This window comes from Branchiostoma belcheri, unplaced genomic scaffold, assembly GCF_001625305.1.
Source record: "Branchiostoma belcheri isolate BF01 breed outbred unplaced genomic scaffold, Haploidv18h27 scaffold27, whole genome shotgun sequence".
Taxonomy (NCBI): Eukaryota; Metazoa; Chordata; class Leptocardii; order Amphioxiformes; family Branchiostomatidae; genus Branchiostoma; species Branchiostoma belcheri.
In genome coordinates, this window is record NW_017803876.1 from 1,305,575 (window position 1) to 1,324,812 (window position 19,238).

Sequence of the window (19,238 nt, forward strand, 5' to 3'; positions counted from 1 at the left end):
GACAGCTGCAACCCACCAGGGGAAAACTTCAGAACAACTAACCCTCTTCTCATCATTTATAAAAGAGTTTCAAACTTTGATCCTGACAAGTTTTCAACAGCTGTAGCGATTGAAAGACAGTGTTCATCATTTTGAATTGGTGTCCTGTGGTCACACCATGCATATACACCACAAGAATGAATTATGAACTAGAAAGGCCAATATTTGCTTTGGAGCAAATACAGCGATGGGTTCACCACATTTTACGACATGGCAGGGAAAGAATGGGAAACACAAGGGAAAACAGTGATTTATATAACTATAATATGAAGTAAAATACAACTAAAACAACAGTTGGATAGCTATTCCCTACTTTATTGGTTAGGATTTTAATTGCATAATGCAAACTGTTGATTTTCAAAATAAAAATAACGTTCATGCCCGGCATTCCAATGCTGGAGCAGGAAAGCTTGAAATACCTACCAAAACACTTGAATACAGACATACTGTCAGTATGGAAATGCTTCTGTGCAGGTGTTAATCAAGTTAAATCCCAACAGCCAATCAGCAAGAAGTATAGAGGAAAGCTGCATGCCTATTGGTTGATGCCCTGCATTCCATTGTGATGACTCATGCCCAAACGTGGTAAACAAGGCAAACTAACACAGTAATACATTTGCTATAACACAGCCAAAAAACTCAAATAAAACCATTCTAAAAGCCTGTATCACAATAATTTAAAAAATGCCTAGGGGTATTTGCCCACTGTACCTCCATACCAAATTTCAGGACCTTGGGCCCTAAAATGAAGAAGCTGAATCCATTTAAAAAATGGCAGGAGGAGAAGAAGAAACATCAGAAAAAGCAATATGGTTTCACCACACCACTTCGTGGTGTGGTGAACCCATAAATAGCACTTCAGTTATTCTTTACCCATATTAAATAGTCTAGGCTAGGAACCATAAATTTGACACCTTTTAGCATGATACATAAATCAATCAATCAATCAATGAATCGTCCGTATCAGCCAGCAGACTTTTGAGTATTTCGGTAATCATTGAGTGTATATTGTGTACATTGTTTTTACCATCGTTATTATGTGTCACTCTTCCAATCTGTGACATATATCTTGACAAAATTACGTCTTCAACATACGTGTACTCTGAGAATTTAATGTAATGGGTAATCGGCGAGGAAAATTTTGCGTAATTCGTAATCACTTCCCCCATGCAGGCCCTCTTTTATAAGATGTTCTCTGGTCTGTTAGTAGACCTGCAGCTTGGTATAACTGGCATACTCTAGTAGATGGACCATCTGCAGTTTTGGTTGTTGAGGATGTGAGGTGTTGACCTGGTCAGAAGGGCAGGGCCCTGCAGCATGCCTGCAGACGTGCCAGCCTGCCTGCAGGGACTGAGGGAATGCAGCTGCCCACAGCGCAGCATTCCTCATTCCTAAACCATGACATGATGTCAGCATCAAGCTACTAAACAGCTATCCTGACAGAACATTGTATTAGAACATGCGGAAGATGGCCATTTTGATCAAAGATATCAAGAAAAATTCTGTCTGCCTTAATCCAGTTCCTATTTAAGTATTCATTTGGTTGTTGGTCATGAATCTGCTTTCTTGTTTCTTGACTTTGATTTCTACATCAAAGTAAATAAATAATTGCCTGTCATTTTTGACATGCAATCCAGAACTAACCTTTGACATGGTGACATTTAAAGCTGTTATCACATGTAAAACTCCCTTGTGCATGTATTTACGTCAGTGTTGTACAGTGTTCACGAAGAACTTTCGATTTGCAGCAAAACATGCATGTCAAAACATCGAGAGATCTCTGTAGCTCCACTGGCCATTGCAAATGAGTGTTTGTAGGCATTGTGCCAACGGAGCGCTGGGAAAAACATCCTTCCCTTAAGCTTGAACCTGCTAAACGAATCAACATACAAATATAGACCACCCCACATGCACGGTCACCTTGGAAAAAACATTGTGGTCAATGTGTTAGGCAAGAAGGCTGGGAACAAGTTTCACTGAAACACGTAGAGCTGGAGAGTTAGGCAAAACGTGTTGATCTCATTGGAGGATGTGGGAGAATTGTATAACTAAGTTGCCTTTGCAAAGTAGGTTTCCATCAAGGAGCTTCAAGTGGCAGCTGTTGATGCAGATTATATGACCACCTTTTTTGTGCAACAAGCAAGAATGTTTCGATGTTAAACATGTATCTTGTGTAATAAAACCGTCCCCAAACTTTTACCAACCCATGGTAAAAAGCCCTCACCTTTCGAGAAATGCCAGTGAAAATGACATTTTTTTCTACTCTTTTCCAGATCCGCTACAACAAGCAAGGAAGACAGGGCTTTGTGTATGTTGATGTCACACCTCCCAACGCCACAACCTACACAGTGACGGGGCTGGACCCTAACACTGCGTATGAATTTGCCGTCACTTCCATCAACAGTCTTGGTGAAAGCGACTATCTCCCTCTCGATGATCCTGTACTCACAAGTAAGTCTCTTAATGTCATATTTCACAGTTCGAATTCGAAAACATGTTACAATGTCCTCTCTTTGTATCTTCTATCAACTCTCTCTAAAAATTGTTTTATGATTTGAGTTTAAGTTTGACTTCTAGTATCTTCATGTTCTATTTGATTTAAGATTTATGGTGTCTATTTTCTTGCATGCACAGTCAAGGTTGAAAAATATGATGATTGTCTTACTGGTCTTTAGTCTTTAAGCATTCGAAAGAAATGACATGACAAAATTTCGTCTTTACTCCTCAAGCATTTGAGAAAGATGATATGACAAAATTTGATATTTACTCTTCAACCATTGAAAAGATAGTATGACGAAATTTGACTGCATTGATTCTGTACTCAATTATCTTCATAGCCTCAAACCTATCAAAAACAGATCCATTCCTTTTCTACTGCTTGACAAAGACAAATGACTAGATGGCACCCAGTGAACATTTTGAAAATGTCACAGCATGTAATGTGTGGCTGGCTCCTGACATTCTCAATTTCAGCATGTTTTTTATCATATCTGACTGTACGCCTGTCTGACATGTAATTTGAAAAGACCTGTAAAGTGAGATGAGAGAAGACATTCAATTTATCTTATCTTAAGGCGAATACCTACTTGCACTTTGCACTAAAAGCTAGAGGTAGCTTCATTTCTGCCTACATACGTTCTTTGCATGACCTATCGCTTTGATTCTAAGATATGTAAGGTTGCTTTTGACTTTTCATGCTACTTTTCTCTCTGTCACCGTTCTGTTCATTTCTTAATTATTTCTCAAATGGACAACTGGTGCAGTATCCCAAAAATCCACTACTTTCACATGTACTAGTAATACATGTACTGTATGTTTTGTATCTTGACTTGAGTCACAATGCATGCACAATTGGAGATGCGATGACCAATCTTCAATATGATCCATAGAAATGGTGCAATATACAAATGCGTGTAGTGGATTTCGGGATACTATGCCAAAAGTTTGTGAGACTGTATTTCCTCTATTTAAAAGCATGTTCACCACCGATAACTTCTGGAACAACTGTATCAAGGAGTTTTAAGATAATGCACCTGTTTCAATATTATAGATGATCCATAAAATGTTGTGGACATATTGGGAGATATGCTTTTATGTGAGGAAATATAGTGGTCCTCTCACTACTGCCTTTGGGTGCAAACAATGAATTCCTGGATTGTTTCCACGTAGGTGAATCATCGGGGATCGCCGGCCCAGCAGGTACACACTGGTGACTCTTCGTGCATGCTTCTGTGTTCTCCTGTCCCTGGTCACAAGCTAGAACCACAGTCCTGACACTCATATCAGAAAGGGTTCACAAAAAGACCCACTCCTCTCCATAGGTGCCCATCTCCATTTATGAAAAAAAATGGGGCCACAAAGTTTGTGCAAGCACTAGAGCAGGGGCTAGTCTGCTGCTGAGTGTCAGGCCTGTGGTTGAAGCGTGTGGCCGTTTGTACGGCTCCCAAGACCTCTACTGCCTTGTCTGTCTGTTTGCTTGCTTGCTTACCATACTCATGATAAATATATACATTTGTATTACCCTTGTAACGATTTTACAGGCGTCGTTGGTCAATGAAGACCTTTGAAGAAATGTAACTCAGATGTAATATGGCTACACAGTACATGTATATGCGATTTTATTGTCATTTTAGGAAATTAATAAGGCTCAGACGTCACAAAAATCCTACCAGTTCTAAGAATTCCCTGGTGCAACGAAAAGTTCAAACAGGAAATGTTTACTTCCAGTGTTATTAACACCAATCGTGACTAAACATTACTTTGTTTTTCCCCTGTGCTGCCATATGTTGTTTCCTAATCAGTGCATGGGCATATAAATCCTACCCTATTTCAACCAACCTGTCTATTGTCCAATACAGTAATAACATTACCCTAATGTGTATTAATGGTAGTGACGGAAGTATGTATTGAAATATGAAACTTTATCATTGGCATTAGTACAGCAAGCAGTGAAGCATAGTTTGCCTACAGTTTGGACCTTCAAAATTTCCTTCAACTCCAAAAATGTATATGTATGACATATGAAACTTACAAAATGAAACTTGTTTCTAATCCTGAGAACTAGTTGTGACCCTACTGGATGATACATGAGATGACAGTTCAAATGCATGGTGTAGATTGAAGTAAAAATTGTAGTACGGCCTTTTAAAAATATCCTTCGACATCAGCCACTCCTATATTTACTTCAAAATTATGTGTAGGGTAACACAATTGTGGCAGCAACTCAAAACATTTCAAGCAGAAGAAGTCAGCATATTTTATAATACCTGGTCATCTTTAAGTCTTTCCAAGGGGCATTGTCTACAGTTTCCCTGACCAACAGTTTTCTTCTTGTCCACAAAAAGCAGGCGGAATCTCAAGAGAAGTGATCATCGGCGTGGCGGTTGCCGGGGCCCTCTGCCTCCTGCTCAACATCATCCTCATCGTGTTTCTGGTCCGCTGGTGGAGGAGGAGGAGGAAAGCCAGGAGAGAGGCCGCCAAGAAAGACGGTGAGGAAATGTCTTGCAGTAGCGTGCATAGTCCAGTAGTTAAAGCAACCGTGCCTCTGGTCCAAGAGGTTGGGAGTTTTGATTCCCGGCTGTTGTTGCTCACCTGACATGCATGCTACTGGAAACGGCCGAAGTCCCTAGGATGGGACGTTAAGCTGTGGTCCACTGTTCATTGTGCTTGTCGAAGAGAGCAAGGGGAATTTCCCTGGTACAAATTACAATGATCCTGTAACCACTGTACATAGCGTCTGTCTTCTTTGTCACAACGAGTGGAAGACTAACTTTTCAGGTCTCATCCAGGACAAACATATTTCTAGAATTTTGAAAAATTGGTACAGTCAAAACTGCCCAAGAACACCACTCAGGGAACAATAAAATCAAAGACAGGATTCACCATAGACAGGCTTTTGTCAATGAGAAAAAATTTTCTAAGGGACCACCAATTCTTCAACATACAGTACATGTAGTTTTCTTTGGTACAAAACCTTATTTATCTCTCATTATGTCACACCCACATGACAAGGAGAAAGTTTACTTTGCCGTGATGAAGTCAGCAGATAGGCTGCTGAAATGTCAGTTGAGAGAAAAACAAATTTGTGCAGCACCTAAGTAAGAAAACTATGTTGAATGGTGAGTACATGTCTTGTTGTCTTAACCAGGACAAAAATATATCTAGAACGTTACAATCATTGAAAATTGATATGTTCTGTTGATGCCAACAGTATAACCTCATTATTGAAACTTTCTTATTTGTTTTTACAGAGGATGCTGCCACATTAGAGACAGTAGACTTGTAAGTATCGACTCTTTCTGTATGGAATATATCTTGCTGAGCTAGAATTTTACATTAGGAAATTACCCAGTATTTCTTGAACATTCACTCCATTCTGGCTTCTGTTTCATGATTGTGGAAGAGCAGATTGAATTACGAGCTCACATGCTTTTTACAGCTTAGCTTGCCTGAAACACCACATCAAAATGTAACTTGCCTGTAATTCAGTGTTGCATACTTCCAAGCATTTCTCAAAAGGATAAAAATTACAATCTCTTTGTACATACATGTACATGTATGTTATATGTTGTTATCAATACCTATCTGTCTGGTCAAGTAATAATTTTCTCATTATTTGGTTGCTATTCAAGCATCTTTGCAGTTTGTTAGTTAGGAACATGATGTATCAACATCTTAGGTCTTAAACTTACTTTGCAGCATTTGCATAGCTCATTCTTCAAACTGGTTTATCTTTACAAGTAAAGAATAATACATCAAAGCCACCCCAACATCAGGGGCATTCTTTAATTTTGCACTCCCAGAAATTAAAGCATCTAATCCACAGGATAAATTTTCTCCAAGACAATGGTTCTTTAGCTTGTTCCTGTGCTGCTCAAACAAAATAAAGAAGTTGTACCGAACTGAGTTCATTACAGAGCTACAAATGGGATGATTAAGGCAATGGCAAACCTGAGTATGCGCTCTGCAAATGATTTCATCAGGTTGCTGAATGATTGAATAGCAAAGTTCTATATTTCCAACCACATGTCTAAAAGGGGCTGACATTTCAATGGCTGGCTGTCATGATAGATAGACCTGATGAAGATAACAGACGGTCTTTGAAACGTTAGCTCCTATTAAACAACTTAACAAGTGGTTGTGAATAAAGAACTTTGCTATTCTGAGTGTGTCCTATCCATCCTATAATGTGCAGTCAAGATCATCAAAACATTTCTTAGACATGGCAGTGAAAGAACAGGATGGCTACAGAACCATAATCTTGGGCTGCTTTTCTCCTGTGCCGTGTTTTGTAACATGTACAGACGATGTCTCTCTCTGTGATTCCTCACCCTGTAACAGCTATAAAGAGTTTCCCGATCCCGTGCACTGGGGAACGGTCCCTCCACAGAGACCTCACAAGAGAACGAGCCGCCCAAATACCCCCAGCACCTTCTCACTATAACAGTAGCATGTAACCAAAAAAATGCTGCTCTTTTAACATCTGAATGGAAGTCATTTATAATGCTGCTAATAATTACCCTCACAATTCCTTTCCTCACTGTAAAAATTGTCACCAACAACAAGGTCTGATATTGTGATAATATTTCTAAATCATACTTCTATCCATAGACCTTTCTCCAAACTTAATTGAAATCTAGTTAGAATGTTTGTGTAGGTTTTGCTTTTGAGATAGTAGAAAAGATTTGATTTTGTAACAGTGTTTAAAGTGATAGAGTGCGTTTCAGAAGTCTCTTTGGTGGGACAGTGGTCCTTCCAGTTCTCTTGAAGTGCACTTTTCTCCACATCTTCGTAACAAGCAACAACTTTACCAGAAAAGCCCTTTCATTATTTTAGGAGTGTCTGGCACACTGCAAAATTCGCAATGAAAGTTAACCAAAGACAACACATTTTAAAACTGACAGAAGATTGCATGCTGGCAAGAAGCAATATACAAATGCTTTGCTTTGCAAGGCTGGTCCAACATATGTAAACATTATTTTTTGCCAAACGCTGATATTCAAATGTGTGTATCCATCCCTTTCAACAGAAATGCACTAAATGGCTCTCTTCATTGACACATGATTCTTGAATCTGCATTGCTCTTTGGCTTGGCCTCTTCTTCACTTGTCACGCAGTGCACTAAAAAAGCTCTCTCTCTGGTACTCTACATGTAGCTGTTCTTGGCTGAGGTTCACAGTGTGGCTGGCTCACAGTGCATGGTACAAATTCCTGGTGCGTTCCACCCACCTCCAACAAACCAGACTAACATAATTACTTACGACAGCCTGTAGAAATTGCACTACAGACAAGATGGCTGAAAAGAGTGTGTTGTCATTGCATGTCTACTAGGCCCAACGGTGTCTTACACCTCAATGACTTGTCCCCTGACAACTATGGTGACATCATCAAAAACCACAGCCCGAAACGACCCCTCGACCCCTACGAGGACGAGCACGGCGAGCCGTACAGCGACTTTGACCTTCAGGAGGCGCTGGACAAGGGCAACTACTACCATCCAGACCCGACACTCTACCGCCAGGATGAGCCGTACAACTACGAGAGATACCGGGATGACGGGCAGCCTGGCGTGCACTGGGACCCCTTCGGTGAGGAACCTACATGTACAATATAGCATGAGCAGTTGATAAGATACATTATCAGAACTTTGAACTGTATCCCCTGAGCTGTCTGGGGAAGTCCAAGTGATGTCAAAAATTTTGGTAATTATTTTGAGTTGTAGATTGTGTGCGTCACTGACAGTAACTTTAACAAAAGTCACTTGGCAACTGTGATTTGATCTGTAACAAAGTAGCTGTTTCCTTCTTCCTTGTCACTTCCTTGTCTCTGCACTATTTTCACTGTGTGTCCATTGTATAAATCTACTTATGTAGTTGATTGTTGCTCACTGTGGCATGGAGCTTAAAGATGGCAACCTCGTAGTATAATTTGATCCTATTCGGTTTGATTGTTGCTCACTGTGGCAAGTAGCTTACAAAGATGCCAGCCTCTAAAAAAAAGTCTCACTATATCTCACCCACGCAGGCAAGCCCCCTCCTCAGCGGAGTTCCCCAGCCCTTGGACCCATCTATCCAGACAGCGCTTATGCCAGTAACTACAGCGACTACCCCCCAGAGCAGGACTACCCCCCGAGACCCACCTACCCCCCCACCTTTGATGACATTAACCCGGGAGCCATTGAGCAGGACGCTAGGGTGGGTATACCCTTGCTATCAGCTGAGGTTTGTATCCGCCGGGTTGGTACTAGGTGTCGTGTTGGTGGAGCCCGTACGTGGCGTTCGAGCGAGAGAAAGGGATCATTTTCTGCAAATGCAGTATTGGTTATTTGAAACCTTAGGAACTCTCAGTCAGCATCACCTGGCTCTGAAATCAGTATTAGCATCCAAAAGATGTCCCAGACATTTCAGCATGCCAAAACTTGGAACTCACTGCCAACAAATAAAGTAGGGGCATCATCACTAGATAGATGTGCAGAGAAGAGGTGTTACAGATTGTGCAGCGATATACATTTATGTGCCTGCAAAGCTGGTGTGTTACACTGAAGGGCAGCTATACCAGCTACATGTATACAGATATAGATACAGAAGTTGGTATATTATGCCAAAGGGCAGTTATACCAGCTATACTGATACACATCCACAAGTTGGTGCTACGGCAAACAAAGGGTGGTTATACAGGCGATACAGATACAGATGCAAACTGACGATGTGTGTTGGATTTCTCCAGGCCACCCCACGGCTAGTGGATGACGATGGGACCATCAACACCTACGGACTGGACTACGGTGGCGGCGCACCCTCCAGCAGAGGCTCGCACACATCCAGGGGCTCCTACGACAAAAACCCGTACGGCAGCCAAGCACCCAACAACAGGAACTACGACCATTACGACCAGCGGGGGCACCTTGTATAGAGACGTGTGTAAAAAAGAAGAAGACGTCTCGTTTAATAGTAGTCTTGCTTTGTCCCCGATAAAGGTGGAAACTTCACCACCCAAGTGCCAAGTTTGGTTAGGGAAAACTCAAGGATCTTTAGGCATTCTGTGGAAAGGGGTGGAAGGCATACTAGTACCAAGGACAAGGACACTTCTCAACAGAACCAATTGTGGCCAAAATAAGGGTTTAGGCAAATTGTGTTACAGGATGGCAACGAGGAGCAAATTGCAACCACTTTTGCCATTTTAGATCATAACTGGGCACAAAATTACCTTAAAACTGTACAATTTGTGCAGACTGCCAAGCCATAGGAAAAATTCTACCTGTCCAGAGATGAAAACAAACTGTTTCTGTACAGCGTCTGTTCAAGTTTAGTTTTCCAGTATCCTGTTGGTTTTACGAACTTGCAATATTACCACACAAAAGGCAGTTTTCACCCTTAAGAACAACTCTGTACAGAAAGGTTAAGAGATTACATTATGTGACCAACTTCTGATAACCTGGATCATCTTTGTGAAAACTTCTTACAGAACGTGTTACAGAGATTACCGTAAGGAGATCTAGAGGGGCTCCTAACCAGTGTCATCTGCAATAGCACATATCGGTTGCTGTCGTCTTGCTAGAAATATTTGCAGTATGTCTTTGTCAGTGACAGTTTGACTTTCTGCAAAGTGATAAAGTTGTAGGGGTAGCAGCACTGACTATTATTAAGCAAATGTAAAGAAAGTATTATAAGAAAGTTTTGTTTTAAAATGTTTGTTACAATAGTCGACAATGAGACAAAATGCAGATACTTGAAAACCAGTGTTACTCGCAGTACACTTTCTTACCCACTTACTTTACCAAATATACCAAGGGTTTTAAAAAGCCAGAAGAATGAAACTTTATGTACAGCAATTGTAAATAATATCTTTTTTCAAACTTTGGTGCTTGAATTTCTTATATGATTAGTAATATCCATGCATGTAGTCAAGCTCTTTGCATGAGATGCTTTATTGCTTGCTTTCATGTCTCTGTTTCTTTGATGCCAAAGAGCTTCCTTTTATTCAAAGAGCAGCTGTTTAATAGAATATTAGATGCGATTGCTTTGTAAGTACTGTTTAATACATACTTTATTATTAGAGATAAGTTTTCAGGAAAATTATCCCTCTTTTCTAGCCAAAGAAACTAATGAGATTTACGTTCAGCGCTTTATTAGATCAGAGTTGCTGTTTTGTAGATTGTATGATGATATTAACAACAATGTTTAATCGCTGTGACAAATCATGTAAATATATTGTTATCAATTTTTTTTGTAATTATGTAATTATTTCCAAATTGTTCTTGTGGAATTTTGTGTCCTTTCGTACGAGATGTAAAGCTGCAATTTCAGTGAACGTGAGAGTGACAGTACTGTAATGTGGGAAACCCTGAAACTGTGGTGCATGGTTTGTTTGAAACAGGGTCAATCTGAGCCTGGGTACCATCCTCTTTTCTAGAACAAACTAAACAACGAGAATGGTATCCAAGTTATAGTTCAGTTTAGCAGCCAGAAGAAGAATTCCTTTTTGATGTTCTATCACAATGATACTACATCTGGTAAGGTTTTAAAATTCAGACCGTGTACTTTTAATATGCCAAGGACAAAAGTTTCTTTCCATTTTCCTGTACAAATCATGCACTGCAGCTTCAACACATTTGTGGCAACTAAAAGGTTGATGTACACTGGTGCCCAAGGTTATGGTGTCAAAAAAATATTGCATAGGAAAACGTGGTATTCTTCCTGATATTCAGGGCCAACAAGCACATAAACTTACATGTATGTAGTTGTTACTGGTGCACCGTTGAAACACTAGAATTGCAGTATTTTTCTTCTCGCAGTTCGAACAAATTCACAGCAGTATTCACAAAAGCAATCTTGTTTTTGTCACAAAAGCAATCAAGCACCAAGACTCTTCTAGGAGATGTTTAAACTGTGGAGTACCAGACTTTTTTTAATGTGCTGTTCAGATACTGTTCAGTGTGTGGACCAAGCTAAGTTCTGCCTGGCATTAAAGATGAGATCCTTAGTTTAACACCACAATACATAACGTGATATGTCCTCACTAGTCAGGTGTATAGCAAGTTTTAGTCTTTGGATTTTTCTGTTACCTTTTAACACCAGCAAATTTTGTACAGTACTTAGCACCGGTTAGTACTTTGTGCCTTTTTTTTTCAGTGAGACAACATCAGACCATGTTTCTGTAGTAACTGCCCATATGGTCTAGATCTGAAACACACGCACATCCAAATGACAGCATTGTCATGGAAATGCTTCAAATTATGCATAAGTAATGTTATATCTCTACATAGGAAAAGCCTGTGGGTTTTCAGGAATGATTCCTTGCCAATCTGCTTCATCAAGTGCTGGTATGCTTGTTCTCCCATCATGCATTGTGTAGCCATAGCATCCGTTGCCACGGTGATGGAAACGCCCATTCTGTAGGTTCCATTTTGATGATCTCTTCATGACCTTGTAACCCAAGAAAAGCAATCAGAAGTCTCGAAAAGTTACTGTGTTGAACTTCCTAGGAAAATCTCTTAATGTCACGATTTATGTATGTATATATAACACAGACATGACTCGACTGTGAAGACTAGTGAAACTGTTAGTCAAGTTTTTTGTATGGTACACCAAGCACCATCAAGTGTCTGTGCAATATTGCCATAAATGAGAGAAAACAACACTGCAGACGATGCAGTAAGTGTGAATGTTTATATTTGTACTATAGCAAGTTTAGTTGTAGGTTCTGTTGGTTACAACATCTCATTCCTTTTCTTGTTGTAAGTAGCTTTGTACTTTTTTATACAGCCATTTGCAGCCTATTTTTGTACTGCTGAAAAATTTACCAGTAATATATTTATGACCAGTGTGTCACGTATCTACCGTTTTATTCAGTTTGTTTAGAGAAATGTAGAAATAAAAGTTGTGTGGTCACACTTCACGTTTCTGTCAGTTTCTTGGACATGTTATTAATATAGGTAACGTTACATGTACATGTCATAAATTAGGTATCCGTACAGATACCTAAAAGTAAAAGGGCTGGCCAACTCCCCTCGGGTAAAGTGCTTTTGGCTACCGAAGGGAAACGGCAAAGCGCCCGATACTAGTCTAGCTTCCAACATCTGCGTCGAGATTAGAAGTTGGCACAAGACAGGTTTATGCGGATTGAGCCACGTACGCCACAGGTAATCTCCAAGCAGATCTTTCGGTTGCTTCAAAGACAGAATCAAATTGGCCAGGCTGTATCCATTGGGCAGACAGTTACCATTTCGTCACCTTCGTTCGGACAGATCTTCGGTGGCGAAATGGCAACTGCCTGGCAATGGATACACTACAGCCTGGCCAATTTGATTCTGTCTTTGCAGCAACCATATACCAAAAGATCTGCTTGGAGCTTACACCACCGGAGGCCCGAGACAACCCAACAACCTGTTGATGACCTGCTTTCCGGCAATTCAAAACACGATACCAAAATCTACGGCACTCTCACATATGTCTCTGTTTATTTTTGGGTAGGTGGCTCTGACATTTGTCAACGCCAATGCTGAGGCCCCGGAAGTAGATGACTCCGGTGTTCACACTGAAATGTTGCATGCTCTAGTTCTCGCGTTTGACGGGGACTAGCCTCTACCAGGCTTCGGGAGGCGGCTGCAAGATTAAAAATTGGCCAAATAAAGAGATAACATACCAGGGGAGTTGGTCCAGTAAATCGAGAGTACAGTTTTTCGGGCGCGGCAAACTGTATTCTCTAGCTGGTCAACTCCCCTGGCATGTTATCTATCTATTTGGTCAATTTCTACTCTTTCCAGCCGCCTCTCGAAGCCTGGTAGTGCCTAACGGGGGCTTAGGCGACAAACTAAACTGTACTCTCGAGATCTAGCGGACCAACTCCCCTGGCATGTCATTTGTCCAATTTCTACTCTTTCCAGCCGCCTCCCGAAGCCTGGTATAGGCTAACACGGGGGTTTAGGCGACAGACTGGTTCAGCGTGGTGTCGGGCTTCCTGGCGCCCCGGCAGGTGAGGTAGTGGAACGCCGTGAGCAGGATGACCCAGCATCCCCTGCGGTACGGCCGGCAGATGGCGATGTACAGCAGGGGGTTGATGACGCTGTTGAAGGACATCAGACGGGCCGCCAGGAAGTCCACGTCATCGTCCAACCACACCTGCAGCTGGTTCGTCAGGATACGCACCTGGAACCATAGAAAAGGTAAGATAAAGGTATAGTTCCATAGGCTTTGGGATTGTCTATCCACTGTGTCAGCAGGGCACCGGAAGTTCCGCTTCAGTACCAAGGACAGCAACCAGGAGACCCACATTTGAGCTTGGCCTTCGTTCTTGCAACTACACACACACGCAGACAAACAAACAAACAAAAACAACATGGCAATCCATCCAAACCTTCTTAAGTTATGCTGACTTAAAATGTCTGAAACACAGAGAGAGAGAGACATACAGACATTGAATGACCTCATGCCTCCGTATGTTTGATGGTGACATGCAATCACACTTCCACAAAGCTTGCCAAAGAAAATATCTAACGTTATCCTGTTAAAAAATAACAGACACCAGGTTCCAAGGAAGAAACCGGGGATATATACGTGAGTCGTTGAAGGATGTTACACCTTGGGAAGGAGTGATTCATTGAGAAGTGTGAGACACACAAACTTTGTGACAGTTTCAGATGGTTGACCTGCGACCTGTAAAGGCTCACTGGAAACGCATTGGGAACCCACTGCGAGCACTACCAAAGAGACGGTGTCGAAATAAATGCTGTGTGAAAGGATATCTTGGCTTGTTATCTATCAAAACTGCACCGCACAACCTACGCAAACAAGTCAGCCAGGGCACACATTCTGGAGTGCCATTGATCTGATTTTGATATTCTGCCACGATTCAGAAACACCGTGGTGCGACCTACTTTAGCAGCTGTTTTTCTGTCAGAATTCCCAACAACATCCGGCACCTTTAATACCAGTGGATGGCGCTGCCAGAGATTCAAAAACATGTACATGTATCTGGTTTTAAGTACTGGCACAGGAGAGCCATGAAAGTAAAGGAAAGCTTCAAAGGAAAACCGTCGTCGCACTTAGCTTTTCTTAATCTTTTCAGGCAATAACACTACCCTGAAGTTCATTCGTTGGTAGCTTAACGATCACACTGTGGCCGACAGGTACGTACAACGTATGGTAACACTATCCGTTGAAGTGTAACATCCAGGGATTCTGAATTTCTGACTAATTTCTGTATATTAAGTAACACCTACAGGCCTGTAAGCAAATGTTCATTACTTCCTGACCCTATAATATGCAAAGTCAGAATCCCTAGATGCTACACGTCAACAGTGTTACAATACGTTGTACCGTCCGTTCTGACAAATGCAAAGTGTATTACTCACAGCGAAGAGCAGCCAGCACATAGTGAAGCACGTCGCCACGGCCAGAGTCAGCTTGGCTAGTCTCGTCTGCAGCCTCCTGTCATGCGTCACCTGGCGTCGTCTGGACCCGCGTCTCCCGTCGGAATCTGCAAGATAAACGTTAACTCTTCTGTTGTGTGCTCTTTCTAGCTTGCTTTTGTTTTGTTTATTTGTTTACTAAACGTAATCATTAAATAAAAAGTAGAGTGGATTAATTTCTCAAGCTAACCTACATCTTTCACACCGCAGGCTCTCCAACAGTAAGGCGCCTGGAGCCACATAGTTCCCTTTAATTAATAAAACTTTCATTCAGCCTGTCAAACGTGCTATTTTGGCTTTGAAGTTTGCGGAAATCGAAGACAATTATTACCAGGGTTATTCAATGATATAATGCGATCGCTAAGTGGACTAACGTAACATCGCCCGATAGCCGGAATAGCGTTCAATTCATTCAAAGGAAAATATCCGTACACAAATGTAGTTGCCTGGGTGATGAACCCACAGTGTGAACCTATTACCAAGTATGTAGCTGTTAGTTTCTATTCACGTTCTATTCAGGGCTGCCCCGACGGACGGCCTCAAATAGCCTTATTCCATTGTGTAAGTTTGTGTTGTGCCAAACTTAGTGTTACACTTTACGGGCGCCTCGTTCTAATAATAACATATCATAAAGCAGTCATAAAGACCCTGAGAATTCAACATTAACATAATTAGACTACTTGACGTAGGATTAGAGTAAGTTGGTGCAAACCCTGTAACGTGGAACTTTCAATGAAAAGTTGTTAATGTAACCTTTATGTAACACGTTATTGCTTGTTGATGTGTTCTGCGTCCGGTTGCGTACTTATGTCAAGACACTATTAGAACTAACTTGTGTGAGATATAACTATATCATGAAACGGCTGTTTTATAGAAAGGGACGACCAGAGCGTGCTAAAACGTTCGCTACACTGTTTGGAAACAGTGATTTGATATTGTCTCTCTGTCAAAAGATACATAACGAGAGACTGACTACTTGCGATCAAGTACGCAATGTAAACGGAAGGCTATACTGTAATCTGCCTGTTTTAAAGTAGTATTCAATGTAATTGTTTGATGTGTGTTCAATTTGTGCAGATTTGGAACGATAAATATTTAAGAAGTCAATAGTTAGTTTATATTATCAATAAAAAGACGCCAGTTTATATTATCTATAAAAAGACGCCTGTGACTGTGATGTCTTTTACCTACTGATCATAACGACCATAATAAAGCATTCATTCATTCATTCATTCATAAGAGAACCTGTGATGAACTTGAAGTTCTTACCTGTCCCCTCGCCGTCTTCCTCAGGTGTAGGGAACACCTGGCGAAACCGCCAGGCGTACACGGCGATCAGGACGTTCGCCACCAGTATGATCACCAGACATCCGCTCAGGTTGATGAAGTTCAGGTACACGACAAAGCGTCCTCCGGGGGTCGTGTCCGTGAAGTCGAACATGCAGAACGTGTAGGGGTAGTGCGGCACGTTTCTGTTCAGTCCGAACGTCGGGAGTAAGGCCACGATTAGAGAGTACAGAACTATGCCGCCGAGGATGTAGTACATTTTCACGCTGTCGGGACCGAAGTGCGCCTCGTAGGCGAAGGGTTTGAGCAGGGAGAGGCACCGCTCCGCGCTCATGAGGGCCACGATGAGTTGCGAGGCGACGCTGAGTCCGAACAGCACGATTCCGTTCAGGTCGCACAAGGCGGCGACGGAGTACACGTCCACGAAGTACCCCACCAGCGGGATGACGAGGCCGATGGAACAGTTGAGGACGTCCGTCCAGGCCAGCCACCGCAGCAAGACGGTCGGCCACGTCTTTCTCCTCTTCATGATGTACCTGTTTTTTTTATTCGAAAAAAAAAACAGTAATGAATACAAATCAAAGGACACAGACAATGTGGCTGTGAACTAAACTTAGGAACAACTTAATATTCTCTAACATAAAATGTAGAATAAAGACTTAACAATATATCCTAATTACTCAAAGAACAGGGGCTAGCACAAGTCTTTGAAGTCTTTTATATACATGTATTTACCTATTTTTGCATTGTGGGAATTATTGCATGTTAAGATATATTCAAATCCGTCTCTAGCATCGAGACTCTTGAAATCTGTTGTACTTGATTCGATAAATGTAAATAGCTTATTACGTAAAACATCATATTTAGTGCATTCCATAACAAAGTGAAATTCAACTTCAATATGCTTTGGACAAAATGGGCAAAACATTTATGTACCTGTTGACGATGAGGATGAGGATGTTACCGAAGATTCCGACGGTGATCATGAAGACCAGCGTCACGGAGGCCAGAGCCTGGAGCCAGGCGGGCAAGGCGGCGGGCCCGCGGTACCCTGGGTACGGGAGGGACGGGGCCGTCGCGTTGGCAGGGACGCTGCGGTACGACACTGTCGTTGTCGTGGAAGACGTTCCAGAGAAGTTCGCGCTGCCGTTTCCGACCTTGCTATTCATTGTTCTGTAGTCAAGAAATGCCGTGGAGCGAGTGTTGGCTTGGCTTCGTTATCGAAGATTTCAGGGGCCGGCCTTCCCACTTCTGCTGCAAGCTCGCTAGTGGCTGACAAGGCCGGTGCGTGACAGGCACACTACCACAGGGCCACAGTAGCTGCAGGTGGATGTCGAGTCTGGTGTTGGAGCCGTGACGGTGCGGTTCTTCCTCCTGTTGCGTTTCTCCTTGCGTTGAAGGCAGTTCTGCGTCTCCTCTCGAAGGCAGAGACTGAGTCATGAAACTCGCCGGGAGCGAGTAACGTTACAATATCCACCCAGGCAGAGCTTGAATCAGCATCAGCAGTAGCACCGACCGTTTGCCCCGGTTCCGTATATATCTGTCAGCGCCGCAGTTCACCTGTATTGTTCCAAGAGTTATGAAGTAGGACGCACGTCGACTGAGTGTTGATATATCCAGCCGGTATTGCAAAGGAAAAGGACACACTGAAACCGATGGATTGTTTTTCCTCTTTGATGCCAAAAAGAGGTTGCCGCGAAGTCATGATACATGTACGTTTGTCTCTCCTACTATCGTACCAGGTCATCTGCACACAGGGACACCGATATGGGTTATTTTCGTGCTGTACAGCACGAAATAGTCTGGATCGGGGGAAAAGGAGGACGCTTAATTCTACCCTATCCTCGGATCAACTGATGAACGACTTCTATTGGTGGGAAAACAGGTACGGATTCCAGTTTTGCTACGACCCCAACAAATCACCAGCGCGCTGCCTACATTTTATACCATGCACAACATCGTCCCAGCAGGTACCCATTAACGTTAGACTGTCCAGAAGCCCGCTTTCCTAGATCACGGATTCCTCACCCGAATGCCAACTTTAAACTTTTGACTTCCGCACTTCGGCTAGCAGGCAGACACGTAGCCCAGCGGGGCGAACGCCCGTGAGGACGTCCCCAGCACACCATCCATCCTGTCCGAGGTGGGTGTGGGTTTACTGATGGGACCACAAAGTGCTGAGCGACTCGAGCTGCGCACGCGAACTGGAGCTATCAGGGATCGATCACTACATGTAACTGTGTGGCATGCGGGCCATTTACGTCAGACCTTGGTCCTAGTAGTAGGAGGAGGAGGAGGAGGAGGAGGCAATCGTACTTACCTGGCAGAGATGGCACGTTGTTTGGGCAACAAAAACCAAAACCAAAAGTGGTTTATATATAGTTTGTTGTACTTGTTGTACGTAAGGGCCAACTACCGCATGATCTTTACTATTTTTTGTTGTCCTTCCATAAAAAAGGGCCATCACAGGACTGTGATTTCGTACAAAATCTACACACACTGTACTTGTCGTTTGTTTTTCTTCCCCCTTTTCTAAAGGCCCTGGGAGAGATTGGTCCCCGATAACTGTTAATATTTGCTGTTCGGAGAAATCCTGCCTCGTGAACAGTCCCGTCACTACGTTGTACCAGGACCACCGTTCTCCCGGGCATTGCCTCGGGAGTGGGCCAATATTGACACACTGAGGGTTATTATATCCTTATGTGTGATGTTATCGGAGTTTCTGCAGAGCGCTATCGGACGCAACTGTCCCCGAACACCATCCTCCCACGCTTGCTGCGTACACTATGCAGCACTCCTCCGCTACTCTCCAAGCAGAGGTTTGGGTTTGGGCTTATTTTTGGCGTGTTTTACGGCTTTTTTTTAATCGGGCTCTCTTTTTTACACTGGTATCTTTTTTACATCAACCCTGGCGTACAAAAGATACCAGCGCAAAAAGGAAAGCCCGATAAAAACTAAAACACGCCAAAAATAAGCCAAAACCCAAACCTCTGCTTGGAGGGTA

General features: G+C 42.5%; 2 protein-coding genes across 12 annotated transcripts in view; one reads left to right on the forward strand and one right to left on the reverse strand.

Annotated features, from left to right (window-relative positions):
• The window catches only part of LOC109472226 (nephrin-like), a 101,193-nt gene extending 88,763 nt beyond the window's left edge, over positions 1-12,430 (forward strand). For 6 of the 11 annotated variants that reach the window (XM_019771833.1, XM_019771828.1, XM_019771831.1 and 3 more), the window contains exons 17-23: positions 2,313-2,490; positions 3,709-3,738; positions 4,884-5,027; positions 5,790-5,820; positions 7,870-8,126; positions 8,563-8,759; positions 9,265-12,430. In XM_019771833.1, coding sequence (XP_019627392.1) covers positions 2,313-2,490; positions 3,709-3,738; positions 4,884-5,027; positions 5,790-5,820; positions 7,870-8,126; positions 8,563-8,759; positions 9,265-9,450 — 1,023 coding nt within the window. In that variant the 3' untranslated portion in view covers positions 9,451-12,430. The remainder of the gene's footprint in view (positions 1-2,312; positions 2,491-3,708; positions 3,739-4,883; positions 5,028-5,789; positions 5,821-7,869; positions 8,127-8,562; positions 8,760-9,264) is intronic. The other 5 variants (XM_019771837.1, XM_019771836.1, XM_019771827.1 and 2 more) reach the window with 5 other exon arrangements.
• Positions 12,431-13,437: 1,007 nt separating this feature from the next.
• Positions 13,438-17,864, reverse strand: LOC109472216 (prostaglandin E2 receptor EP4 subtype-like). The gene is made up of 4 exons (XM_019771811.1): positions 17,171-17,864; positions 16,217-16,770; positions 14,891-15,015; positions 13,438-13,685 (listed from the first exon to the last, which is right to left on the reverse strand). The coding sequence occupies exons 1-4, from the start codon at positions 17,401-17,403 to the stop codon at positions 13,461-13,463; spliced, it is 1,137 nt and encodes a 378-aa protein (XP_019627370.1). The 5' UTR covers positions 17,404-17,864; the 3' UTR covers positions 13,438-13,460.
• Positions 17,865-19,238: the final 1,374 nt, after the last annotated feature.

What these genes read in the sequence shown, in the direction of transcription:
- LOC109472216 (XM_019771811.1), bottom strand. Translation starts at nt 17,403, where the DNA reads ATGAATAGCAAGGTCGGAAACGGCAGCGCGAACTTCTCTGGAACGTCT. An exon ending in CTCATCCTCATCGTCAACAG is followed by an intron (nt 16,771 to 17,170) that starts GTACATAAATGT and finishes TAAAAAAAACAG; the next exon opens with GTACATCATGAAGAGGAGAA. An exon ending in GGAAGACGGCGAGGGGACAG is followed by an intron (nt 15,016 to 16,216) that starts GTAAGAACTTCA and finishes TTTATCTTGCAG; the next exon opens with ATTCCGACGGGAGACGCGGG.